The 27,525-nt window shown below is 49.5% G+C and overlaps 1 protein-coding gene across 1 annotated transcript in view; it reads left to right on the forward strand.

Annotated features, from left to right (window-relative positions):
* The first annotated feature begins 458 nt into the window (after nucleotides 1–458).
* Nucleotides 459–27,525, forward strand: part of LOC144146025 (uncharacterized) — a 193,188-nt gene continuing 166,121 nt past the window's right edge. Inside the window, exon 1 of the mRNA XM_077677943.1 lies at nucleotides 459–789. Within this exon, the coding sequence (XP_077534069.1) occupies nucleotides 693–789 (97 nt within the window). The 5' untranslated portion in view covers nucleotides 459–692. The remainder of the gene's footprint in view (nucleotides 790–27,525) is intronic.

The following is a 27,525-nucleotide window of genomic DNA, read 5'->3' on the forward strand; positions in this document are numbered from 1 at the left end:
TGGTCCTTTATCTTTGCCAGGTTTACGCTTTGCATCTCATAAAAGCACTCGCACACTCGAAGCAGGCAGCTTTCTCTTTGATGTGCAAAGCTCCGCCATCCGGGAAATAAATCTCGCAGCCTCTAGGTTACTTGGTACATACTCCGCCGGAAAATGTTTCCGCAGCGGCGGGCAGCGCAGGCATCAAGAGGCTCCGATGAGCGCTTTCGGTCGTGATGGCATGAAACTTTCAACAGAGCTCACTATACCGTAGCGCACGCACGCGCGCGGCGTCCTTTTGTGCGCGCGTGTGTGCATTTTTGGAACGGACCCAGTGTTTCAACCGTGGGCCGCAGGCGCGGGATAGGGCGCAGCGAGAAACCTGAGCGTCAAAGGCCACCGGGCGGCGGAACGGGCGCCCCTGGCGGGAGCGTGGAGAAGGACGCGACAGACGCTGCTCGAGCCGCGCGCGCGCACCACAGAGCGGATCGAGCTGCCGCGAGGCGAAGTATGACTCACAGCGGCGGCGGGCTCGTTCCAATCGGTGTGTTCCCGCGTCTCTTCGTACGAGCGCAGTGAGCTCTGCCTGGACACCGGGTCGTGACCTGCCTCGTTCGCCTCGTGAATGACCGTGAACACGATGCAGCGTCACCGTATTACGTGAGTGGCAATGCGCGTGTGAGCGGGAGGTGCGGTTTGTGGCGTCCCAGGCGATGTTGTGCTCCGGTGCCCTGTGGCGTGCGCTTTGCGCTTGGCTGGCCTTCGCCGCGACGCCTGCCTTCACCAAGGAGCTCAACGGGCTGGACACAAGTGAGTGCCGAACTCCCGAGCCTGGCGTTTTGACTGCGTGACCAGTTGTAGCCTTCGCTTTGTTAAAAAGCGAATGCTACAACCTCACCGAATCACCCTCCATTGAGTTGTGCGCCGCCTGACATCTCTTTCGGCCTGGGGCCGCCCTGTGCAAACACAGGCTTACCCGCGCCGTGTGTGCGATGACAACTCTTACAAAGTCAAAGAAGGGAATAGAATCATGAAGCGATAATTACGCTCATGTTTGTTTGAATTGTGCCAACGAGGATCAGTTCGCCCAAAAGCTGTCTGGGAACAACGAAGCTGTGAAAGGAGCGGGTTTGGTTTATTTTAACTTAACATACCTGAAAGAAACAAAAATGTCCCTATCCATGCAGGGACGAGTGAAGCCAAAGTGGCGTTCAAGCTGTTGCCGGCTGGCGGTGTCCGGTTTGATCTTTCTCCAATGAGCCGATTTCAGAAGCACCGGCGGTAGCTAACGAGCTTAGCTATAAAAGCTGCCTGGGGAGCGGCCTGCCAAAGACAGCCACCGAAGCTCCTTCTTGTCATTAAGGATTTCCCGCTTCGGGTACTACGCGCAGCGCAGCTCTAAGCACACAAAGTTGCGTCGCGCATGTTGTCTCAGCGACGACGTCCGTAGGGAAATCATGGCTTGTGTGCTGGGAGTATCGCCCGGATTGAGTTCGCGAGCGACGGCGATGCTTGCCGAAGGGAACTCACGTGAACTAGCAATGGACTATCGGGCAAAGTCGCGGCACCGCCTTTGCTAACATACTGACGCCGCCACAAAGGGACACACGCCGAATAAACAAACCGGAGTGAGGTTGGTGATCAAAGCTCAACAGGCCGTATCTTCAAACGCTACACACAATTCACATCGACTGTTTCGAGGTACCTTCGCGCCTTCGCGATCGGTTCTGTCCCGTAAGCGTGAATTAGACATTATAGGCGGTGAACGCAATTAATTCTTTCATATATTTGGCTGCGCCGCCGAAAATTGAGGTGCCAGTTCGTAACGTGTATTTGTAAAATCGAGCAACGTTTATGTGGGGACTCCTGCAGGGAGCTTTCGTGGCTGACTCAGCAAACTGAAAGAATGTCGCTCCGAAGTAAATGCCTATTGTAGTCGTGCCACAAAGCTTTTCAGGCATAGAAGTATGCACTATGCATTCATCTGATTTCTTGTGCTTGCAGTCAACCATTACAGCTAAGCATCCGAGGGTCAGGATGCAAAAAAACTAGAAGGCAACAAACCTACCAAAAAACCCCGGACGTGTCCGTCTTTTAGTTTTTTCACAATAGGGCGAGGTTAGCGGTTGCTCCCCCCCCCCCTTCCCTTTTTCTTTCCCAATAAGACTGGGGGCTGAGTGGCAAATGGTCTTTGGTCAAAGTTTAATTTTCGATGGAAAATAATTGCACATTTCGTTCTCCTCACGCTCCCGAAAATTTCCTACAGTCAATTGCTTCACCATAACACAACTGTACGAAAGCGGCAAAGGCGGGTCCACCTCATACCATAGGACTAAAAATTTGTTATCTGTACCGTGACATTACGCAATGGAACCCGCCGCGGTGGCTCAGTGGCTAAGGCGTTGCGCTGCTGAGCACGAGGTCGCGGGTTCGATTCCCGGCCGCGGCGGCCGCTTTTCTGATGGAGGCGAAAAGCAAAAACGCCCGTGTGTACGAGATTTCGGCGCACGTTAAATATCCCCAGGTGGTCAAAATTAATCCGGAGCCTTCCACTACGGCGCGCCTCATCGCCTGCGTTGCGTCGGCGCGTTAAACCCCACAATCAATCAATCAATTACGCAATGGAAGTAAGACGTTTTCCATGCAGGTATCATGTTGGAGTGCAGGTATCATGTTGGAGTGAAATCGTAAGTCGGGCTTCGACAGGGCGACAGACGCGATTATGTGAGCTGGGCCACGTAGCGCTGTCGAGCTAAAATGTGCCATCACATTTGAAAATTAGGGTTTACAGCACTGAATAACCGCCTAGCTTGTGATGCAGGCTGTAGTAGAGGGCTTGGAATTGTTGCAAGTCACGCGGTTTTTTCTAAAACGCCTCCCTGAGCGGGTACATAAAGCCCACTTGGGGCTTATGAATTGGTTCGCGAAATCGCAGAAAAACAATTGTTCGAGCAGGCGAATAATGATAAAGAAATTATTTTATTTCCTTAACAAATGAATGCTTTCGATTTGTTTTGGGTCGAAGCTTCGAAGTAAGTACCACATACAAAAACGAAATACGTTTATGAGCAAATGGTGCCAGCCTTTGTAAACTATCGTAGGAAAGGAATGAAGTAGTAACTGGCTGGCTGGTGATTGATTAATGTAAACTTCGTGGTCTAGTGCGAGGCCGACAGCGATCAAAACTATTTATAAAGTTGACACATGGCATCGAGATGATAGCGCATGGCATTTGTACGCTTGAAGCAATCTTTGCCAGCTTGGACTCTTTAACGGGTTTATGTATATAGCAGCCAATGTGTGGATGGGTTCCTTTGTAAGCTTTATTTTTTTTTTAATTTTGAGGGGTAAAAATTTCTTTGTTCGGTGACATTCTGCAAAGTATCTGGATCCAAGAAAACTATATTGGCCACGTTGGAGGCAGCCACCCGTGTGCTGGTTCCGGCACGAACTTTCTTGCGTCAGCACCTATGGCTGATGGCAGGCACCATCATCGCTGGGGCACGGCGCGGGACTATTATGAGTCTGCGCTTCTGGTGGGGTACATTACCACTCGTCGTTTCTTTTCGATGGCTTTTAACTTTTCAAAGTGGCTAGTCCTAAACGAGAACGGGGGCGAGCCGTTTCCGCACACCGACAAAGCCAGGAAGCCGAATCGAAGCATTCGGCGGGGTTCCCAGAGCCCGTAGAGCGATGTAGAGCCCGTCATAGCATAGTTTGTGTGACCAAACTGAATCCTGCACCAAAAAACAAAAGAAAAAAGAAAGGAAATGTTGGCTCGTTGTACGGTTTTGGGCAATACTGAAGTGAAATCTCTATATGGGGCACCTCCGCCAACTTTAGGTTCATCTTACCTTCAGCAACAATTATCATCGCGATTGCTGTCGCTTGATTGGCCAAGGAGCTGAATTTAGCCCATGTCATTTGCGGCGCCCTTATCTTCACAGATGCAAGGGCTTGGACAAGGAGCTGAATGCGAACTGATATAACAGTGCCCACCGCGGGGCATTGAATAACTGTCCGAGGCGCGATGACTCAAAAAACTTGGAAAAGGCTTCGAGGCAATCCACCTAGTGTCCCACGCCCCTCCGGAGGGTCATGTAAATACAGTTTTCATATCGCGCAATTGTTCCCTTGAGATCGTCGGCTAGACAAAGGTTGTAAAATTATTAATGCGACAGCAAATGCTTTCTTACGCAATAGCTGACTCGATAGGGCGACAATCCTGCGTCCGGAGTGAGCGAAAAATGGCACACAAAATGACCGGCAGGCGCGCACAGAGAATAGAAGTAAAGTAACTGAGTTGAAAAAAAAAAGGGTAAATTTGTGGGAATTGAACCCAGGGGCTCCTAATGTGAGACAAGCGCGCATACCTAAGATCGATGTCACTAGCTGAATGAAGGTGTACCTAATAAACGCGTTGTCACCGGCGACTTAGAAACGGATGTCTGAGGCATGTACTGAGGCCCAGATAAGTAACTGGAACAGGTTAATTGACAAAGTAGCAATTAGGCGAGTAGCAAAGTACCTTTGAGCTAAATGCCTTCGTTGCTTGGCGATGCCAACGCTGGCATGTGCCTGCCCTACCTTAGTATAGTGTCATCATGCGGAATCTACTGAAACCTGCGATTGTACGGCGCTACCCCAACAGATGGCGCGCGAGCTGTGCGAACGCGGGTATGTGCCGGCCTTACGTTAGGCCTAACATTATGCTGTGAGTTCTAACGTCGTCAAGCAGCACGCGCCGTCAACGTAGTCTAGAGGTACTGTACCATGAGTTCGCGGTGCTTCGCACGTCATGGAACGCAGCGTCACGGCTACGTGAGTTTAAGCCTTGATGCCTGACAAGGTCGATTGGCCAGAGCTCTTCGATGTAGACAGCCAGTGAAATAAAGATTAATATATTATTATTATTATATTATTATTATTATTATTATTATTATTATTATTATTATTATTATTATTATTATTATTATTATTATTATTATTATCATTATTAAACTCCGCCCCCCCCCCCAAAAAAAAAAAAAAAAACGGCCCGCGTCTGGACCCCCCCAAACTTCGGATCGGGCGCACGGCGGCGCCACCGCGGCCACCGCTCGCACTATCCAAACCCACTTATTATTCAAACTGACAGTTTAACGTTAAACTTTATTTTAGAGGTGCAAAATTCATCATTTTTGTATTTTCGCAGGTTGCTCATTGCATTCTAACTCCGGTTTTTATATTGCGAGTGTTTCTGTGTCTGCGCAACTGCCTCGAGTAATTGGCGCTTGTGCGAGCACTCGGGCACAACATTGCTCCGACATGTAGTACTAAATTTGCAGTTGTCGCTCAGCATGCAGAGCACTGTATGACAAAAATAATCCAGTAGTTATTCAAGTGGCTCTAAATAATCATTTCACGCTTGCGTAAAGGCGTTGAAGCCAATTTTTAACTTTTTTTTTTTTTGGCCCCCGGAAGACCGCAGATGACGCGCAGCAGACGACAATGCGCAAGCGACGACGCATCTCGCTGACCTCACGGTCGCATTTTTTTATTACTCTTGCTTCGAATGCTTATAAAACACTTGCGTCGTTGAACACATTGGGCTCCTTCGGCTCAATAAATTTACGTAAGCACCTAAATACCATTTCTCGCACAGGTCATCGAGCGGTGAAGCACGTTGTATAAGATTATTTTGTCACCAAAATATGGCGCCACTGTACGAGAAATTCAAAACAGTGGACCAATCGTAGGGTTGCTTTTTGATACATTGGGCCTATGGGGAGTTTCTCAACTCCTATGTAAAGTAACTCTGCGATTGGCCTAGGCTAGCTATCAGTCACAGTAGCGGAGAGAAAAAAAAAAGACGGAAAAGCAAACTGAATATGATTATTACGAGATAACACGTTTGGCCATTGCGCACTAATGCTTTCGCATTTATTAGATCGTAAGGCGTGCTTAAGTGTCCTCGTATTCTTTTTTTTTTTCATCATCCAAATGTGGCGCAGGTTGCAATAAAATACGTTCCCTCACCCCGCCCTGTGTCACCGCAGCTATCCCGATAGGTACACGGACAGATGCCAGTGGGGCAATATTGCAGCAACCACACTACAGCACATAGTCTGGCAATGCCCTAATAAACCACAGGCCTTTGATCAAGGCATAGATATAAGAAGTAATGAGCAGTGGGAGGCCGTATTTCTCAGCTCTCTTCCCGAGATACAGGCTGCTGTCATCCATCTGGCAGAGGACGCTGCCAGGGAGGATGGGTTCCTGACCGCCGTTTGCTGGGACGAATACACCGGACATTTCCCGCGCGGTGCATTCGTCTTTAAAAAGGATGACAATAAAGTCTCTTCTCTCTCTCTCTCCCTTTCCAAACACGCCGCCAACAGAAACTGTTTAAATGAAAGCCTATTGCTGCTCAGCTTGACCATCTCACAATAAGTAAAACCGCTTCCTGGTCCCGGTATCGAGGCTGATTGATTTGATTGATTGATTGTGGGGTTTAACGCGCCGACGCAACGCAGGCGATGAGGCGCGCCGTAGTGGAGGGCTCCGGATTAATTTTGACCACCTGGAGATCTTTAACGTGCGCCGAAATCTCGTACACACGGGCGTTTTTGCTTTTCGCCTCCATCAGAAAAGCGGCCGCCGCGGCCGGGAATCGAACCCGCGACCTCGTGCTCAGCCGGTATCGAGGCACCCGCGCTCATTCACAGAGGGATGTTTCCCGAGAGGGTGTGGAACCCCAAGGTAAAACAACCGTAAAGCCCACACTTCAGACATACGCGAAACGCTAGCCCTCTGCAAACAAATAAACGCCGCGAATGCCTATTATACACCTCTCGCGAGACGAAGCCACCATTTTCCGGAGACTACAAACCACTTTCTACTCACATAAAACCCTACTACGTATACCATAACTTACCATCTATCCCGCCACACGGAAATACTGTCCTAAACCAGGCCCTGTGTACCACCGGGCATAGGAGTGCTAACAATCCCCAAACCTTACCCCGACGGGGAAAGGCTGGAGTTGATGACCACCTCCGACGTCTCGGACCAGCCAGAACTGGGGGAGAGGGCACAGGTGGCCGGCAAGATCCAGGGCATCCCAGACTGGTGACGCCTCTCACCGGGCGGGTTCCTTTTAACCTCAGGGCCACGACTCAAAAAATAAAGTTTATCTAATCACATATCCAAACATGGGGAAACCACGCAAGATTGAAGATTGCGACTCAATCACAGGAGCGGGCGTTCAACAAACGACGAGAGGGACGCGCCAGCTTGCGCGGAGGAGCGACCAGTTTTGCCGTGGTAGCGGTATACATCTTACACCCCGGGATTTTAGTTCAGGCCGGGGTAGCCCCAAAATTACCATCGTCAAGCCGCAGAGCACCACATAGCCGCACGGGTGTATTGGACGACGCTTACCCGCGGTATTGCTCGTTTCGTGCTTGCGGCGCAGAGGAAGGAGGGAAGTACGCGATGGCCGGACGTTAGGCCTAACGTAAAGCTTTGACGTCCAACGGCATTAACCGGCACCCACAGTTGACGCGCAATGAGTTCGACGTTGCTCGGGACGCTGTTCGCCTGGATCGTTGTTAGGCTATCTAACGTTAAGCCTAACAACGGCGATAGCACATACACGCCGAGCTGCATTCGCGAACGTTTACCCCCGGCATGTTTTTGTTTTGTGCGAGTCACAGAACTCACACAATGTTGCCAACGTAGCACTTAGACCAACTTCATTGTTATAAAGCCTACACGGATATTACGCGGTCCCAACACCCAATTTTTTTCATTCAACCTTCCTCTCGCCAACGATTTAAAAACGCCGACCGCACGTCGAGAAAATGCGTCAACGTGACGGGGAGTGGAAGTCGGAATGGCACATATCTCGAAGCCTTTTCAGTGACCCAGCGCGCCACGTTTAAATAAAAGCCTTGCATGCCACTGTTTTAAAGCGAAGCTTTCTATGTCCTTCTGATGGCGTCCGTGCGCACCACAATACGTACTGCACGAAAGGAGGAAGAGAAAGAAGGACGGAAAGGCTTGGAGGTTAACTAGGTGTAAAGCCCGGTTTTCTACCCAGCACTTCGGGAGTGATTGATTGATTGATTGTGGGGGTTTAACGCGCCGACGCAACGCAGGCGATGAGGCGCGCCGTAGTGGAGGGCTCCGGATTAATTTTGACCGCCTGGGGATCTTTAACGTGCGCCGAAATCTCGTACACACGGGCGTTTTTGCTTTTCGCCTCCATCAGAAAAGCGGCCGCCGCGGCCGGGAATCGAACCCGCGACCTCGCGCTCAGCAGCACAACGCCTTAGCCACCGAGCCACCACGGCGGGTACTTCGGGAGTGTGGTTCAGGGGATAAAAGAGGAGAAGAAAAGGAAATAGCCAACTTTACACAAAGGGAGAGCACATGGTGGTGGTGGGGATGCTGCTGCTGCTGATGATGATGATGATGATAAACAGGGAAAAAAGCGCTTCGCGTGGTCGGAACCCAACCTGGGTCCCTCGCGTTATGAAACCGACGTATATTCGATCGCGCCATTCCGACACGATCGAAGTAGTGTGGATTTTGGACTTTGACTTTCCCCCTGCTACTCAAACTTCTAAATAAAATGAACTCAAACAAATCAATTGCAAACATCCACTTACTTAATTTCCCGCAGAGAAAGCTCCGCGTTTCAACCACCTTTCTGGTTAGCTTAAAAAAAAAAAAAAGGCTACCCACCGCGGTGGCTCAGTGGCTAAGGCGTTGCGCTGCTGAGCACGAGGTCACGGGTTCGATTCCCGGCCGCGGTGGCCGCTTTTCAGATGGAGGCGAAAAGCAAAAACGCCCGTGTGTACGAGATTTCGGCGCACGTTAAAGATCCCCAGATGGTAAAAATTAATCCGGAGCCCTCCACTACGGCGCGCCCCATCGCCTGCGTTGCGTCGGCGCGTTAAACCCTACAATCAATCAATCAAGCTTAAAAAGGCTTTGGTTTTCTGCGTAGTTTGGCGCTCAATAGAGAAAAATAACCACACGCAGCGTACATCGGGTCTGGAAGGTTGTGTGCTCCCGACAAACGCCTCCTCGCCCTCGCAAAGAACAGCCTGCTTTCAAATGCGGGAAAATTACGATAATTTCTGTATTAAATGTTGTTGCAATGTTGTTGTTGTTGTTGTTGCAATAAACATTGTTGCAATAAGCAATTTCAACTCGCCTTACTTACTCGGTTATTCAAACTGGAGTCCTTGTCCGCTTCTAGTCGAGCGCATTTAAAATGTTCACCTGTAATCGAAAGCTTGCTTTATTCGAGCTAGTTTCTTGTCTCATTCGAATTCGAATGTCAGAGAGAACCGGTGCTGCCTGCAGCCTTTCAAACTTTACACAAGTTGCTAGCAGTCTCGCAGCATATTCGGAGATTTGTGTCATTACAGAAAAATAAAATGGTGCTCGCAGTGTAAAAATAAAGCACGTAAAAAATAAACGGCGAATGTTCCAGAGAATAGCAACAAAAACACGCATTAATCAGTCAGGTATTTATGCGAATAAAAAGAAATTTGTACAACGAAGGCATGGACCGGATTCTGATGCAACAGAGGCGATGGGCGGCGCCGACAAATATAGAAAAAAGTAATTTTTGGTAACCGAGAAGGACAAAAAGCAGCGGGACGAAATAGAAATATGTCCGACTTGGCGACACCGGTCAGGCCGAGCGTTGTTTGCCCGTCAGGGCTGCGGCTTAACACGCGTCAGTGACATGCCCGGCGGAGACAAAGCAAGGCGCTGCTGCCTGCTTGATATGCAGCCTATAGAGACCGGCGAAGGTCTCGGAAGGCGACAAGCGGAGCGGTTCGGCGTCCAAGTGGCGGCGGCCGCATATCGTTGACGGGGCCAGGTCACGTGCTCTGAGACAATTGAACGGAAGGACGCGAATAACTTGATGGACACTGGCGGCGACAACACCGGGCAATTCGGGCCAATGCAACGTCCGCGTCCGCGGCGCTTGTCTTCGCCGAAGCGTCTGAAGCAGAATTCACGCGAGGGACGAGATGGCTACCGGAGGCGAACAGGAATGCGATGTTGTAAAACGTCGCCGGGGGCAGAATTCTGTAAAACGGTGGCGCCGTTTTGACTGAGCCGTGGTTATGACTGTGACTGTGAAGCACTACCCAACAATTCCCGCGTGGGAGTTTCTGCAATTTTTCTTGTTTTTTGTGGGGCCAGATATGTTAGAAGCGATGAAAAAATATTGCGCTAAGCAGACGAAAACGAAGCTTGAAACAAACGTCATACACAGGCGACTGTATATGGTGTTTGTTTCAACCGTCGTTCTCGTCTCCTTAGCGCGATATTCTTTTTTACCACATTCATGAACCAAATAACTCAAGAACAAGTTTTGTTCAATCTCACAAGCATTGTGGCTCCGTCAGTGTGCAGATCCGAGGGAAGTGTCGCCGCAACGGTTTTTTTTCTTTTATTTTTAATCAGGAAAAGGAGTGGTTTGGGGCACGCAGACGGTCGCTTTTAAGTTTGAAAAATCAAGCGTTAGCATCCAATTTCACTCCAGTTAAGAACGCACCGCGTGGGCTTAATTATACGTGGTGTATACAGCTCCTGAGTATGGTATTGCAGGCTCTGACGCTCTTCAATTTTGTGTCGTCTGAGTGCAGCCATTTATCGTTGACTTCCAACCGCATTTTGATTGTTGCATTCAACAGGCTGAGGTGATCGCGCGCAAGCGCCGTGAAGGGTATCGTGTATCTTGTGTTTCTATAGAGACAATACGCGTGTCATATTATTTGCGACAACTCACTGGCCTCACGGCCATTGTAACCAGGCAGACGGGGTGGTTACGGCCGATGCCGCGCTCATTTAAAGTAGCGCACCGGAGGGGGACTTCACCTGTGTGTGCCCGTGCAGTGCGGTCGAGCGCGGGCACGAGAGCACGGCCCTCGGCGCCGCGCGGGACGACGGCGATCGATGATCCCCCTTTCAGGGCCGCGCGTCCTTTCGGCTGAACGGGCAGTGCAGTGCTCGGACAGTACACGGCGGCTGTGTTTAGATCGGCCGCTTGGCCGCCCGGGGAGCCGAACTGACGCGATAATTCGATCCACCGGCGCGGCCGGACCCCGCAAACGGCGGGGCGTGCTTAACCGAGTTCCTCCTACCGGCCGCCGCGTGCAGTTGCGGTGGCTCCACTGTATACCTAAATTGAGTTTGGTCGGCCTGAGTGGACGGTACGCCGTGAGACGCGGCCCTGGTGTCAATGCTTCTTCGCGCCGGTCCGCGTGCTGTCCCACGGCGAGCCCGAATACCACGTGTCAAGTACAGCGTACGCTCCGCGGTGCCCAGGGCTAGGGCCCGGAGCCAGATCGAGTCCCCTCTTCGTTGCGCCCCATTCTTCCTACGCGGCACTTCCGAGGAGACCTGGCGGACGCTGAGCGGAAGGGGGACGTAGATTGCATATCAAGTCCCGGTTGTATAAAAGGGACCGGTGGTGTTGCTTCCAACGGAGCTTCCGCGACGCCCAGGGCTTCACTCGTTTCCCCCTGCTCTTTAGCATTCGGTGGTGGTTCTGACCGGCTTGTTGTTGCTTTTTTTTCATGAAGCTACTCGCCTCTCTGGTGTTAGTGCAGTAGTGGCTTAGGTGTCACTCCAGTATGAGCGCTCTTTTGATTTCTTCCTTCCCCCCTCACCTTCTGGGAACCCTGCTGCCCGGAGGCATGCATTTCTAATGGCGGAGTAGTCGTAGACACCAGTATGTACGAAAAATTGCTGCTTACAGTAAACTGTCTGACTGGTATAAGCTAGGAGCACCGATTTTTTGAACCTGTCAGAACTCCTTGAACCCTCGCTCGGGTACTTTATTTTTTCGGTGCCTCTGGCAATAATGGATAACGTTTGAGATTATATTTTAGCCGAGTTCTTAACAGACTACGTACTAACCAAGCCTCGCACCGAGCCCTTAGTATGTAACTCCTACACTCACAGATCCTCAGGCAGTACCGTGGTTTGGCTTCACCACAGTGCACTCAAGTAATCAGTTCATGCCACCAACAACGCAAATTCGCCAAATAAACGCAACTTGCACAGCATTTGACTAAAAAATGACCTGTGCTGTGCAGTGCCGTAGCCATAAATATATTTCGGGGGGTGTTATACGCCGCCTGCAAAAAAAAAAAAAATGTAAGGAAAGATAGCGTATGCGCAAACATCATTTCATTTTCGTTTTCTTATCTAATTTTCTTATTTTTGTTTTAACGTATAATATATCTATGCGGAGTGCGAGCAGCGTTGACGAAAAAAAGGCCGAAATGAGGAGGGGACCGAGGAGGGAGCGCACCGCGCCGAAAATTTCGGGTGGGGTTCTGACACCGAAACCCCCTCCCCCCCCCCCCCTGGCTACGCCCCTGGTACTGTGGCAATGCGCAGAGCAGAACTCCACGCTTGCAATGCGTGATTTCCCAGCGCAGACCGAATTTGACAGCGAAGCTGTTTCTGGCTAAGGCATTTTCGTTTGATTCTTTTTGTACGCCTCATCACACGGATATGCATTTTGAGTACGTTAGTTATTAATAGGCACCACTTACAAGATCAGCAGACTTTCACGCAAATAAAGAAGGTTTGTCAAAGGTGTGCTGGTCTGTGATCCGCGTCGGCCGTGTCTACACTCGCACCGCCTTCTCTTTGTCGGCATTCCAAGCTCTTGCGTGTCATTTCATCCGCCTCCTCGGGGCGGAGCTACCGTCAAGACAAGTCACCATTCTCCATTTTGAATTTCCTTTCTTTTCTGTCGTCGACGTCGTAATAGCAAGGCCGCGTATCGTCCGGACATCCCGTTTATCCGGTCCTCCACCTTCACAGAGAGGAAGGGCCATAAATTTTTTAGTCAAGTAGTTAAAATAGAAGTTCACTCACTCACTCACTCACTCACTCACTCACTCACTCACTCACTCACTCACTCACTCACTCACTCACTCACTCACTCACTCACTCACTCACTCACTCACTCACTCACTCACTCACTCACTCACTCACTCACTCACTCACTCACTCACTCACTCACTCACTCACTCACTCACTCACTCACTCACTCAAGAGTCTTCACAAGAGTCTTCGCAGTTCCTTTAAGAACGACCCAAATTCTGGCGAATGAACGAGGCATAGAAACCTTCGATCTCATCTCGCCACCTGGTGTGGGACCACACCAGCGGCCCAATACGCAGAAACAACCAGCTGAAGTCCTTGACAGATAACTGGAGCGTACAAGGTGCGTAATGTACGGTTCAGTTCTATGTTCAGTGTGCAGGAAACACAGCAGCGCACACAAAATGATAAGAAATGCTTTACTGGCCTTGTAACATATTAGGGCAGACCAATTAAAGGCCCTCCCATTTTGCCGCGGGAAGTGCTTCACACACATGCAGGGAAAATCGCAGTCATTTCTAACTGAATTAATGCTCCTTCAAATAAAGCTAACTCATTAAAAAATATGACCAACGAAAAATAGGGAGCAACTTCGGTACACGTGAGCGGTAAATACAACGCGATGCTTGCAAGCGGCGCGGCGCCATTTTTACTGCGTCCGCAATAATAACGACAGGAAGTTAGGGTAAGTGTTCAGAGCCTTTACAGTGTTGTCCGTTCTGCCTTGCGGGTTGCGGTCACCGCACTCGCAGGGCGTCGATGTTATTTCAAGTGGATGCACGAAAGTAGGCCTCGGCCGTGGCCTCTGGCAGCGAAGTGAAAGCAGTGCCGCGCACGCTGGCTGGCTCGTTTGTTCGCCGCGACGGCCGGCCAGCGCGCGTGCCCCTAACGAAGCGGCGGGCCATAAATTTGGACGACGGGCATTCCGGCCTGCCTCGCTCGACGCCTGCCTTCCGGTCCGGGCAGTGCGCTACGACCGGGGAGTCCATTTACTCGTGGACCCAGTGGAGGTCCCTCTCGGAGCTCGCCCAAGAGCCTCTCATTTCCGCGGCCCTGCTTCTTTTGTGCGATAGTCGGGGTTGAGGTGGGCTGTTCGTAGGTCAGTGCGGCCCTGCGCACATGGTGGCGAACCGTAGGGGATAAAGCGCGCTGCTGCTTGGTTCTCCGAAGAGGCTTAGTAGCGGCGCTCGGGGGGTTGTAAACCGTGTGCCTCGAGTACAGTTCAATAGCGGAATGACAGGCTTCGATCGCGGCGGAGGGAGGCAGAGCTCATGCCCTTTGCTCAGCGAGCACCAAGCCTGGTACGACGACCATAGTGATCTGGGTCGATGTACGGGGAAGTGTTGCACAGCTCCAAGTTATTAGGTGCCTGTACCAGCTTTTGTCCTGCAGTGGATACAACCAGGCTTATGATGATGATGATGATAATGATGATGATGATGATGACGGCGACGAGGGCGATGACGGCGACGACGGCGATGATGATCGTCTTCTACCGATGCATCCATGTTAAACGGGTCAAACCATTGCAGCCACATCGAAAACTCCCAGGATTACCGCGGGGACTTGAAGTTCGACTCTCATGGCATTCCTGCCTGAAGTGAAAACAGTTGCTCGATTCGCAGACGGGGCCCTTCTCGAGCATATACTTAATCTCGCAGCAACTGAGTAAAACGAGGTGACGTAATCGTCGCATGGGATAAATATTTTGGTATGTTTTATTCATTGCCCTTTGTTCTGCTTCATAGTCTTCATAACTATCATCGCTAAACTATCCTATGCTATGCCCACTGCAGGACTAAGGCATCTCCCATAGACCTCCAACCGCTTCTGTCCCGCGCTGCCCCCGTCAATTCGTTGTAACTGAATGTTCTTATTTTCGTCCCTCCATCGAGATAATAGAGTCCCGCATTTCGGTGTCCACTTTGTTACCCTGGTGGTCTACCGATTCTAGTTTCGCCGCATTACGTGTCCAGCTCAAGTATTTTTCCCCCTGATCTGCCACCTGAGCTTTACTCCTATCACCCTTTTTTCCATGACTCGTTGAGCTGACCCAAGTTTTCTTTCCAAGTGTTCACTAAGGCGTCATGTGTCTGCCCCTGTACCATCACCGACAAGGTTTAATTGATGTATGCCATCCTCTTCAGTGGCGCAAGCGGCCGGCTATTTATTGTTTGAGAGTGCTTACCGATTGCACCCCAGCCCATACCTATTCTGCGCCGGCTTTCCTTCGAGTGGTTAGGATAAGCACTGACTAACCGTCCAAAATTTATGTTGCATTAGTCCCCTTGTTCTCTCATGCCGTTACCTGGGGTGAATGAGGTGCTTCCTACATTTCTATTTAGCATTACGTTTGATTTATTTACATTAATCTATAACCCTGCGAGCAAAGCTTCTTAGTACAGGTCCTGCTGCGCTTTTTTAAAGTGTTCTCCAGACTCACTGAACAAAACTACGTCGACCGGAAATCTCAAGTAGATCAAATACTCCCCTTCCTTTCTGAATATCCCTTCCAGGCAGGCTGTAACCGATTTCGGTGAGACGGTGTCTTCTTGCCTTACTCCATTTCCGATCGGGAACTTTTCGTTCTTCTTGCGGAGGATTATCCTCTCATGCATCTCTTGAATCTGTCATCCAAGAGTCTTATTGTGTACGTCGTCTCTTGTTTCCCTGGTCTTTCGATGCTTCGAGGACGGGGGTTGTATCTACTGAATCAAATGTTTTTTCGCACATAAACGTCATGTAAAATGGTTTCTTCTAGCTGGAAAATCTCCGCGGATTTTTCTATTACCTGCATTCATGGCATGGGTGTGACCAGTTGTTGAGTAGTCTTTCCTGCTAAATCCAGCCTGTTCTCTGGGTTGTTGGAAATCTACGTTTTCGCTTAGGTGGTTAACTTTTGAATAGCTCGTATAGGACCGACAGCACGCTGGTAAGTCTATAATTTTTAAGCTATTTGACGTCACTTATCTTCTGAATCAAAATTATATTGGAATTTTTTCTGGCCTGCGCATAGGAACTCCAGTTGGCAACTAAATAAAGGTTTATTCTCTTTCTCTCGTACCCATAGCTACAGACGCTACCGCCTGTGTTGTATGCTGGGGCATGCACGAATCAATCAATCAATCAATCAATCAATCAATCAATCAATCAATCAATCAATCAATCAATCAATCAATCAATCAATCAATCAATCAATCAATCAATCAATCAATCAATCAATCAATCAATCAATCAATCAATCAGAGCGCAAGGACTTGGGGGTCGACCAGATAAAATCTGTGCCGTACTTTAAATCCTTTGTGCGTAAACTGAAGCCTACCGGAGTGTTAAATACCTTCACCATGGCACGTACCGGCAGTGGGGTATCGGACAACACTTTATATTCACCAATGTTCACTGCTTTCACATGATTTTGCATGGCTTCAGGTCTTGTTAAGTTAGGTTAATTAAGAAATAATAATAATGGACACTAGCTTAAGGGACTGTTGTTTTGCTTTTGTTATGTAAAATGTTTTTTGAGGGGCGAATAATGTCGTGCGAGCCCACATAAAGCATGATACGGACCAGCAGGTAGCGCAGCAATAAATGTTCGGGCTACTCTTCACGGCCCGTAAGCTTTTTTAACGGTGCGTGTGTCGCCCCGGTAGCGCCCCGATAAAGTTACATGTAATTATTTAAACGCGGCGCAGTTTTGTAGGTTACCCCGTCCTCGCGAACGTTTTATTTCAGGGGCACACAGGAGACCATGCGTCATTATGGGTGAAGTCTTGAAATTGTGACCGCATGTCTCACGCGATATAACTTTACCAGAATGCTTTCTCCACGTAGTTGTAATGTGGGGGGCGAACCTTGCAATTATTTAAATAATACGAGATAATACTACTTGAAAGAAACCGTCTACTCATGTTCGAAGTCACCAGAGTTAAATCCTCGGGCAATGGTAATGGACATTTACAGGAATACCAGGGCTGTCACCGTTGCGATCGAAAATAACCAGCTGATATATGCGCCTTTCAACCACAATAACTTATGAGTAGTAAGTTAGCATGAGTAAACGTCGCCTATATAAATCAACCAGTAGCAAATAAGAACATGAGAATTAGTCTTGTCAGTTCTTCGTGTGTCCTGTGTAGATTTGTTTTCGCTCAAATTTGAAGAAAACTTATTTGCACCAAATCGCCCAACTGCAAGTATTATCAGGCAGCCGCAGTCATCAATGCTTCGCTTGCGTTCAGATTTGATGAGCTAACTCATGATATTTTGACTTCTCTTTTAGATGCGACTGCATATCATTCACTCGCCTTGTCCATGCAGCGTCGTCGGCGTTGTTGTCGTCCGCCCCTCCCCCATTCTCCTCGCCGCGCGAGCTGCGCTCTCCGCCACTCACCCCCTCTCCTCTCCGATGCCCCTCTCTCGCGGGGGCATTGAATTTGATTCGAATGGATTGGCTTGGCTTGGCTTGGCTTGGATTGGATTGGATTGGATTGGATTGAATTGGATTAGATTGGATTGGACTGGATTGTATTGGATTGGATTGGATTGAATTTGGATTGGATTGGATTAAAGTGGATTGTATTGGATTGTGTTGCGTCATAGCCGCGGCAGACGCACTGGCGCCGGCGCGTCCCCTCACCGTTATGCGCGCTATAAAACGCGGTGCCTGCGCCGCTCCGCTCCATCGTTCCAGCGCCGTTCCTCCGCTGTCCAACGCTGCAACGTGAACCCCCTATGCGTCGCATCTACACAGGGGTTCCCGCGAGGGGAGGTGGGAGTTTTTTTTAAACATTTGTCTACGACGATCCCAAGAAAAATGCTGCATATATGTTGCCCCAAAGACTCAGCCTCTTGCGTGTTTGTACTTCACAGAAAGGAAAGTCGTTCGCAGCACGCGAAGCATCCCGTCTAATGTTCCTGGTGGGCTGTGTATCCAAGCGACGACGTTGTGTTTGAAGCCACGCCGCCCGGTGCGAAATACTCTCAGGTATGAACGTCGTTTGCCGTTTATACTACGGTGGCCTGATGCTCGGGGCTTCGCGATGCAGCCGCACTGTAAGGAGAACACTCGGCAAGACTAGAAATGCTCGCCCTTCAAGCCAGCATTCTCCCGTGCTTCCGGCGAGCGGTGTTGCTAGAGCCGAGCCTCGCGCCTCGCGTCGCTAACTTTCGCGAGGCGCGTTCTACTCCCATAATGGTCGCGGTGACCTCCGTAGCCGCACACACGGGCGAGCCGGTCCGCCGCTGCATGCGTGGCCGCGGTTTCTCGCTGCTCCTCATCACTCTCATCGAGTATGCATGAACTGTGAGTGCTTTCCGCTGTCGTCGCAGAGCGCGCCCGAAATCCGGCCCACTCGGGGTCCCAATACTCTCCCCTTTGTTTGTTCGCAACCCTGCGAGGTCTCCGCGGAGTTGGCAATGATATGCCGCTCAAAGCTTTGCGGAGACAGGGGAGACGGCCTGGCGTTGTGCGCTGGAGATGAGGAATGAAGCATCTTACCCTCTGGGATCTTTTCTTCGAGGCCTTGGAAACAAGGGAACCGTTTTAACCGGTTCCGGTGCTTCTGGCGGGAAAGTAGCGCCGTATTTGGGCGGGAATGAAATCAATTGCCGTTTTAAATTAATATGCTCTCGGGCGCCGTCGCAAAATCCGATTTCTTTTTATGAAACACAATAATTGCGCAGCCGGTACCCATACAAGTATAAGCCGCGCATCCTTGATACCTGAGACACTGAGCAGAAACGGTTCCCGTCTACGGCGAATTACGGACCGCCACGCACGTCCCCAAATGTGATCCTGGCGATAAATTTTTTGTAAACGTAATTAACAAGCGGCATTCCTACAACACTGTAATTGAAACAGTGAAACGAACAGCGAAAACAGCCGTAAGCATGAAAACGAAGGCACTTTGCTTTGAAACGACCCACAGACCTGCACGTACCACGTACACTCTTAGAAGTCTCCGTAGGGCGTCTTCACCACAATGCTCCAGAATTGCCAATCGAAGTGGCCTAACATTTATTTGGAATGAAAAAGCGCATCTGCGCAGGTATACATTCGCAATGCAAATGGCTATTCACGCCTTGCATGTCGTCCGTGCGCACATGCACTTTTTAAAGTCAAATCATATGTTGGGATTTGTCAGTCGTCGAACTGGCACACGAGGCCACTTCGATTGGTCATTACGGCGTCACCGGTGGGGAAGACGACCTACCGGGACTTTTTAGAGCGTGGGCTTAGATTGAAACTACATGACATCTACTCTTATTCACGCTTTCATAAGTGCCTTTCTGTGCCATTTTTAATGGTCATTTCGTATACGTACTTGCTCGAAGATTGTATTTTTAATTTCGGAGCCTGTCCTAATTGTTACGTCCAGCACACGCAGTACCACCAGTGTACATTTTCTCTACTATGTAGTATGACTACCACATTTTTAAAACAGGGTACTCTATGTAGCTTCCACAATGTGCGGGAATATTTGTTCTTGCGTAGGTTGTTGTATCTGGGCTGAGAGCCGATGCTGACCTCCACCTGGCCAATGTCATATTTTCATTTTTGCCAATTTTTTCGTTCCAGTCTAATAATTAATCTAAGTTTTGAGCTGAAAGATTTCAGGGAGTAAATATGTTACCAGAGACCACCAGCAAAACATGTTCTATTGTTGACGGAACGATATGGCAGGGCAGCACTAGGTCAGGGAATTCCGACGGATTGTTTATCACTTCGTGATAGACTAAAGTATTTCCAGTGTACTTTTGATACGAGCATTCACAGTTGGCTAGCTCAGCTGGCAGTTAGCTTGGTTGGGGCGGCTGGTGTGTTGCCTAATTTATCCGCACGGGGAAGCAGCCGACTCGTTTAATGGGACTTTCGCGTGCATTAATGCCACTAGGCCAACGTAGGCTTCTTCGCGTGCTTCGTCGGCGTGTAAGGATACTCTAGTGCGAGGTAGGGCGACTTACCACACCCAAAACCGCGTTTTTTTTATAATGCGCGAGGATCACTCGCACACTGCTTGGCTCTTTAGGCGAAGAAACGGGGACCACAGAGAAGCGTAGCCACATTGGCGGCGTGTAGCCCTAAACCTGTGCAGTCGAACCTCGTTATAACGAAGTAGTACCGGGACCGCAAACTTGTTCGTTATATCCGATATTCGTTATACCAGTAGAGGTAAAAATCGGCTGTAACAAATCGACAATCTGGCCCGCGCAAAAATACTTGGTACAAAAATGCATTTTTTAGGCTTCCAACCCACTATAAACACAATAACCCTTTTTTTCTCCTTGTTGCATTTCAAGCTAATGAACCGGAACAAGACTACGTGAAATTACAACAGAACAAAGTTTACCTGACAAAACAAGCCTGCGTCTTTATTTGTTTGTTGAAGTATGTGATCTTCATCTGGAGGCTATTAACAGCACTGAGCAGGATGAAGTTTTCCACAGTGTCCACGAACAAAAGGGCCTGTATACTTCTGCAGTTTCAGATGCCGGAGGGTTTTTCCAAGTAGCTTCACAGCCTCCTGCTCAAACATTTCTTCCTTATAACAGATATCGCGCGCGGCTCACGGTTTCAGTTTCGTTATAAAAGAATAAGTGCCATCTAAATAAAGCGTGACCAACAAACATCGTATTTAGTTCGCTATAGCCGGTAATTCACTATATCAGTGTTCGTTATAACGAGGTTCAACTGTAATCAAAATTTCGGTTGACTGAGACTCATCCTAAGACCCTACCTTGTCAGGTATATTTGCCAGTGACGGTAACGGCAGCCGTCAGAAACTCATGACCGAATCAACAATTCTTATGTACATGGCTGCAGCGGCGGCCTGGCATCCCCATTGGGTATGCGATGGTCTGACGTTATTTCCGACGCACGCTTTCAGTTCTAACGTCGTGAACCGGTTCCCAAAGCTTGACGTACAGCGAGTTTGACGTTTCTTGGGACGTCGTTTGGTGCAACATTACTGTCACCTAACGTTATGATGAATATTGGCTTAACTTTAAACCCACTCGGGTGGATTGGCCTCGGACGATGGTAACAATCACCAAGAAGCTCACGGCCGATTCTCCGATATCTATTAGGCTGCGTCAAAAACATATGAGGGGATCGGCCAGTGATGACAACTTCCGTCAGCAGCTCACGCCCTATTCACCCCTTCCGATTAGGCTTCGACGTCCACATACCAACCCACAATTCTCACATCCCTACTCGATCAATGGCAGCAGCCGTGAGAGGCTCATGGCCGATTCTCCAATTCCCGTCGGCAACGACGTCAACATGCACACACAAACACGCACACACACATACGCATTTACAACTCAACGAGGAATGATGCCCACGCATTCTCACATCACAAAAAAAAAAGCCCAGGTACCACGATAGCTATTTTTACACAAAGTGTAGTTTTTTTTTTTTTTTTTTGTGGGTTGGAAGCAGTTTCAGCATTTTCTGTGAGCAAATGCCCGCTTCACGGGGCAGCTGCTGCGGCATTCCAAACAACTCTGTCTGCAAAGCACGTAGGTAATGCCACCGGCGAGTGGTGTCGAGGACTGGTTGTTCCCGGGAGGCTTCCGGGCCATCGAAGCAAATATTATGCGCCTCCTTGCTGTCCTCCCCCCCGTCAGTTTTTGTAGGCTGGAGGATTGTATACGAAGCCCTTTCCCATCTGTGCCTTACGGGGAACCATACGGCCGAGGTTCTGCTTTGCAACGAAGCTGGCAGCTTCTAGTATACGACGGCTTTGTTCGTCTCCCTGTGCGGGCAAAATCTCGCACAAGGTTGCATATCTACCAAGCAGCCCATACGCACAGATGTGCATTAGCCAACGCGTTCACCGGGATTGCGCTGGAGTTGGCCTAACGTTACGTTTTGACGACGTTAACAGGTACTTGCTGCTTGACGTTGCTTGGCCCACCGTTATGCTCAACGTTAAGTCTAGGTAACGTTCGACATAACAAGGGCCATACCACATCCCGTCAGACTCCAATGCTAACCCTAGGTATTTTTATTTCGGGATGCTATCAAAACTTGAACACCTTTACATACCTCAGAGCAGCACACACCGAAGGTGGTGCATTGGTCAATGCTTTCCCCGGTCCCGTTTCTTGCGAGTCCCAACACCTGTTATATTGTGACCAGTGCAGCACTAAGCGCATCTGTGGTTGAAACACCAGCGACGAAATGCTAATCTTCGCAGTCTACGTCACCTCTGGAAAATCCAAAACAGACATCGACACCTTCATGTACAGGCACTTTGCACGACTTAGGCAACAACGAGCAACAGTAGTGGTTATTGTCGGTGACTTTAATGTTGACATGGCTAAACACGAGAAAAAGGGCTGCTCCCTGGCTTGTGACTTGAAGAACTTTAGACTCGCATGCTACAATGACCCCAATGAGCAAACTACATGGTATAGATCGTCTGGACATTTTTTTCTGTCTGCAAAGCGATTGTCGCTGCCGTTAATCTAAATCAATTGTGCGTTGCATGCCTCCAACTGTAGGTAGGTGTAGTGGTTTTGCAACAGCTTCGCTGGGCGCCCACTTTCGCAGGGTAGGCATAAACTTAGTTCATTCAACTTTTTTTTTTTCTGAGGCGTTTTGCTATCACGTATTATTACTTATCCCTCTTTATGGCGTGAGCCCAGGTGTATAGTCCACTCATAAAACACGTTTTCCTAATGTCTGGAAACGAAGTCGAGGTAACAACGTTACGTTTCTTCTCCAACGCAAAGCGCTGGTTCGGAATAAAAGTACAGAAGAAGGCCTGGTGCCAGAAATACCGCAGCTGTCCTTTCCCCGGGGAAGCGGTCGAGTGCCTGAAGTATGAGAATGAGCCCTCTGCCGGAGCAAAGCAGCAAAAGCTAGCCGGATACAAGGGAGGCGAGCAACCAGAAGTACAAGCAAGCGAACTTGCCGAGGGTGGCTGGTTGAGCATGCGTCAACCATTGGCAGTGCGCCAAGGCAACAAGCGAGCAAGCAATTACAGATACGGTTATCGAGCGCGAGTGCTTGCTGGGAAACACGTGGCTATGTCAACAACGCAGCCTCTTAGTCCGTCAGGGGCAACTATAACCACTTGACGATGCCGATATCAGTCCACCTCCGTGGCCGTGCTGGCACTGGGGCAGTATCTTTTCTTGCCACTATATACGATCCTTCCGGCGCCTCAAATACGACGGCTTGCTGAGTATTTTCCCTGCTGATAAATGTGAAGGTGGTCTTTGCAGGTAAGCCGAAGACTGGAAAAATGTGGTTGATTCCTCGGTCATAGGAATCGGTGAAGCACGAAAGTGAAATGTCCAGCGAAATCTGCAGCTGAGCATGATTTGCGGGTCGGCGCCTGTCTTGTGAGCGTGCTTGGCGAGCGACGTCCTGCTGGCAGGTCGCTTCGGCAAAGGTGTGCTGGCGTGATTTCCGTGAAGGATATGGCGTCAGTGAAATCTTGCGATATCCTGGGATAAAACGCTTTTGTGTTAAAATATAAAACCCGAAAACGAACAAGTATGACGTACTCTTTGGTTCTAAAGGTTGCTTCCCCGCAAGAAGACCCTATGTGCAGGGGTGCACCCTTTATAGGCCGTTTGCTCCGTTTTACTGGCGCCACTTCCGTGACGGATATGACGTCAATCAAATGTTTGTGTACCCCAGAATAAAACACTTTCGTGTTGAAATGAAACCCGCCTCGTCAACTGTATAGCTACATATGAAAGTCGTATATAAAGTCCCGCAGACGTATACGAAATGAGCTGCACGGAGTCGTTGTGTATTAATTATTATTTGGCGCTTCCAAGAGCGTGGAGCGCGGATTGAAATCTTGGTGCCATTAACTCGTGGATATTATTTTCAACGTCTGCGCTGAAAATGCCTGCACGGGCGTAAGAATGGCGTGACAATTTGGGCTGCGGTAAATACATTTCGATAAAAATTAAACCCAGTTCCACCCAGTGTGAAATCTGTTAAAACAGCGGAACTGTGGTTCTCCCGTGTCGTCTCGAACGTAAACGGGCACTCGTACGAAAATGGCAGCGCCGTCTCCGCGCAAATTCTACGATTCAAGCAAAGAAATCGGCAGCTGAACGTCAGGGGCAAGACCCTTCGCCCCCTTTTTCTCCCCTAGCGGGAGAAAAGGGAACCCGCCCCTGCGATACCACTGTGCCCTCTATCAGTGGGTCTAAGAACCGCCGGTGAGGTGGTCCCCAGGCCCACCAATAGAGGCCGCCGGCTGGTCTGGGAACCTGCTCCTACCCTTGCGTCACGCACGACTTACAGCAGACGGACGAAAATGCTCGACCTATAACAGCCCCGCTGTTAATAAGGACCGTTCTTACGACATTCGGTGCATACGGAACAGTACGTTGGACTCAAATGATGTGTCTCTGCCCAGTACTGCGGGGCTTGTTGCAAAGGCTGTTTGCTGGAACGCTTAACTTAGTTCCATTAGTGGTTATGCCAAATATTTGCGTCCACTATATTTTTTTTCTTATGATGGCTTTGTTAAAAAGCTGTCGTAACTTGCTTGAAAGGCTCAAAATTTTGAAGATTGTTTAATTTCATCATGCTGAGGTATTTCATGCGTAAACTTTAATGCTAAAAGCAAAAAAAAAAAATTGTACAGCGAACCTGTATAAGGATACTTTTCCCATTTCGTTTGTGCCCGCCGATGAAGCAGACAAAAAAAGATTTTGGCTGATTGATTAGAACCTGCGGGGGCGCGATGCACGGGGCCAGCCTTCTAGGGACGCAGAGGCGTGCCCAGTGCCGGATTAGGAAATTTTGGGGCCCGGGGCTACTGCGTCCTTGGGGCCCTAATGATGATGATGATAATGATTCCGCTTTAATAGGCGAAAAATTTCCAAGCCCATGTTATACTCTCTGATCAGTGATAAATTATACATAATTATACGCTTTCCTGAAACTAATTTATTGGCTTGATGTCTAGTACTATATAACGGATTTTATCAGGCGTAAAAGTTAGTATGGTTTGATTGCTGGTCCATCACAGATTCACAATTAATCGAAGCGCCGTGTCGGCGTGCACACGCCATGCTACAGAAGAGTATTTTCTTACAAGAAGCGTAGTTTATTAAGCTTGTAAGGTTTTAGTTTTATTGTAAAGTTCTCCACCTGCATATATGGGAGGGCTCAAAGTCCGCGCAGGCAGCTGTCACGCACAGATATCTGCCAAAAAGTTAGCCGCCACGGCTTACGGGTCAAAATTCTGTAGGTTACCCGCGCAGACGAGAAAGCACGCGGCGGTTAGAACACGCGCCGCCTTTAAAGGAAGTTCGGGGGGGGGGGGGGGGAGGGGGGGAGGCTCTGACGTGTCGAGCAACGCAACCTCCCTATCGCAGCACGATTAGCACAAAGACGATAAGCAGAAAAATGTCGCTTTTTGGGCTGGGGAGTGGTCCGCTTCGTGCGTGGGTTTGCGCATGGCCGTCGAACTTTCAGCGGCGATGAACTCCTGTTGCGCAGCTGTGATGGTCTTGCTAGTCGGCAAGCCGTTACACATTAACGGGTCCCCTTTGGGTTGGAGAGTGACAGGTGATCACGAGAGATGGCATCAGACAACAGTTTAATAGGGATAGAATGTCTCTGCTCACCCCCGCGCTGCTGCTCCCGTCGGTGCCGCGCAACAGTTCCAGCAGTCAGTAGTTTGTTGTAGATCGGTCGGGTCGTTGTTCAGTGATAACTGGCAGTGGAAACACGCTGAAGCTTCTCGTCTAGATTCGGGGTCTACGACGGAGGCGAGTGTGGGTGGACCTCTAGTTTTCGAGTCCTCAACACGTCTGCCAAGTCTACTGTTTTCCCGCGCTCCTTCGGGGGTTCCTCTCCTCCTGCCGCCGCGCCCAAGCTGGACCAGATCTGCGGGCCGCCCTTTGGTCCGCGCCGCCCGCCGGCTTATTCCAAAGCGAAAAGCGCCCACGGGGACAAACAGCTTACCGTCCCCGAGTCGCGGCTGAGGTCCGTTTTCAAGACGGCATCGAAGGGGTCACACGCAGGATGTGTTTTTAAGTGGACACAGATTTCGTCATACCGAAAGGAAACAGACGTTGTTGTTACTTTGTTTGGCGTCCACGCCTGAGCTCTTCATACCGCCTAGGCCTGCTGATTCCCCAGCTCGAAGGGACCCGCTAGGGTCGGGCTGGCCCGGCGGCCTCTGCGTCCACGCGGAGTGGCGCTATAGAGAATTACGCTACAAATGGAGTCGCGCGGACACGTAGCTTCCGCAACGCTTGTTGCTCTGACAGCCTGCAGAGGCTACGGCACAGAGACGCGGGCTGAAGCCGAACGACCCCGCGAGTGGCCTGCACAACCTTTGAACATTTAAATAACCATATATACGCTGACCATTCCGCGAGAAATATCGAGTCGATATCAATCACGCTTATGCGATTCAAATAATCCACTAGCTTTATTGAACAGGTCGTCATCGCAATGAACTTCTTGTCAAGCGCTATACATTCAAATTTGTGGCAGAAACTGTGTATGAGCCCGTAAGGCAGTGCTTAAGTTGTCAATAATTACATATAACGTCCCTCAGGCTTAAACATTTTACAATGTTCTTCAGACATTATTTCATTATTTGCATGCCTGACCCTTTCTTATACCGAAACGTGCGCGCGCCAAAACGTCCGCGTACTTAGATGTCCGTGTACCGAAAAGACTACCGAAACGACCTGTGCCGAAAAAGACCGGAGCCGAGAGCGGGGCCTTTTTTCCGTGGCTTCTTAGGCCCGGTAGAGCTGTGTACCCGCGACTTTTGGTCCAAGACGTCTTCTCATAAACCTCGGTAAAACAAGTAAGAGGAGTAGGAATAACTAAATTAAATTGAAATGGACTCGAAGGTTGTCAACCATAACGTGAGGGGCCCCCCACTCCTCCTCACCTGTCACGAGTTAGTCAGCTTCGGTGTGAAGGTGAGGTTGAAGCTCCTACCTTCAACTTTCAATGCGGGCAGCGAGCACACTCAAGATATTTTTTTTTTCATATGATCGAACGGGGCCCCTGACAGCTGGGGGCCCGGGGCTGCAGCCCCCGTAGCCCCCACCTTAATCCGGCCCTGCCGCGTGCCGCATGCAGTTTCGGTTCCTTCGGCAGCGTGCTGATTTTGTAAGGAAAACTAATGTTAAAGCAACACATGGAGTATCTAGGGAAACGATGTTCGCTTTAAACATGTCGATGGGCCAGGCTTTAACACAATTCACTTCTATGAACAACAGCTGGTGCGTCCAAAAGAGCAAACGACGAATACCGAAGACTGCCGTATACGATTTGACTAAGGAATATTACATTCGTTCGGCATGAATGCATTGCTTGTTAATGTCGCAGCGCAGACAGACAATTTCGATTGAAATTGTATCTGCTGGCGCTCGCCGTTGGTCTGCTCGCTACTTAGACCATTTTTCTGCAATGATCCATCCCATCTAGAAAATGAGGGTATATCCGGCTCAACGGCAACACAGTCCTAGCTTGACTCAATGCATTTGAATATTTTGATGCCGTCGGCACAAAGAAGGAAGGCATACTTCTCGGCAGTAGCTGGCATGCAGGTCGCTTTAAAAAGAATGTGGTTGGTTCCTCTGTCGTAGGAATCGGTAAAACACGAAAGTGAAATGTGCAGC

This window comes from Haemaphysalis longicornis, unplaced genomic scaffold (assembly GCF_048455015.1).
Source record: "Haemaphysalis longicornis isolate Haplotype H1 unplaced genomic scaffold, Haemaphysalis longicornis Haplotype H1 scaffold_1, whole genome shotgun sequence".
Taxonomy (NCBI): domain Eukaryota; kingdom Metazoa; phylum Arthropoda; class Arachnida; order Ixodida; family Ixodidae; genus Haemaphysalis; species Haemaphysalis longicornis.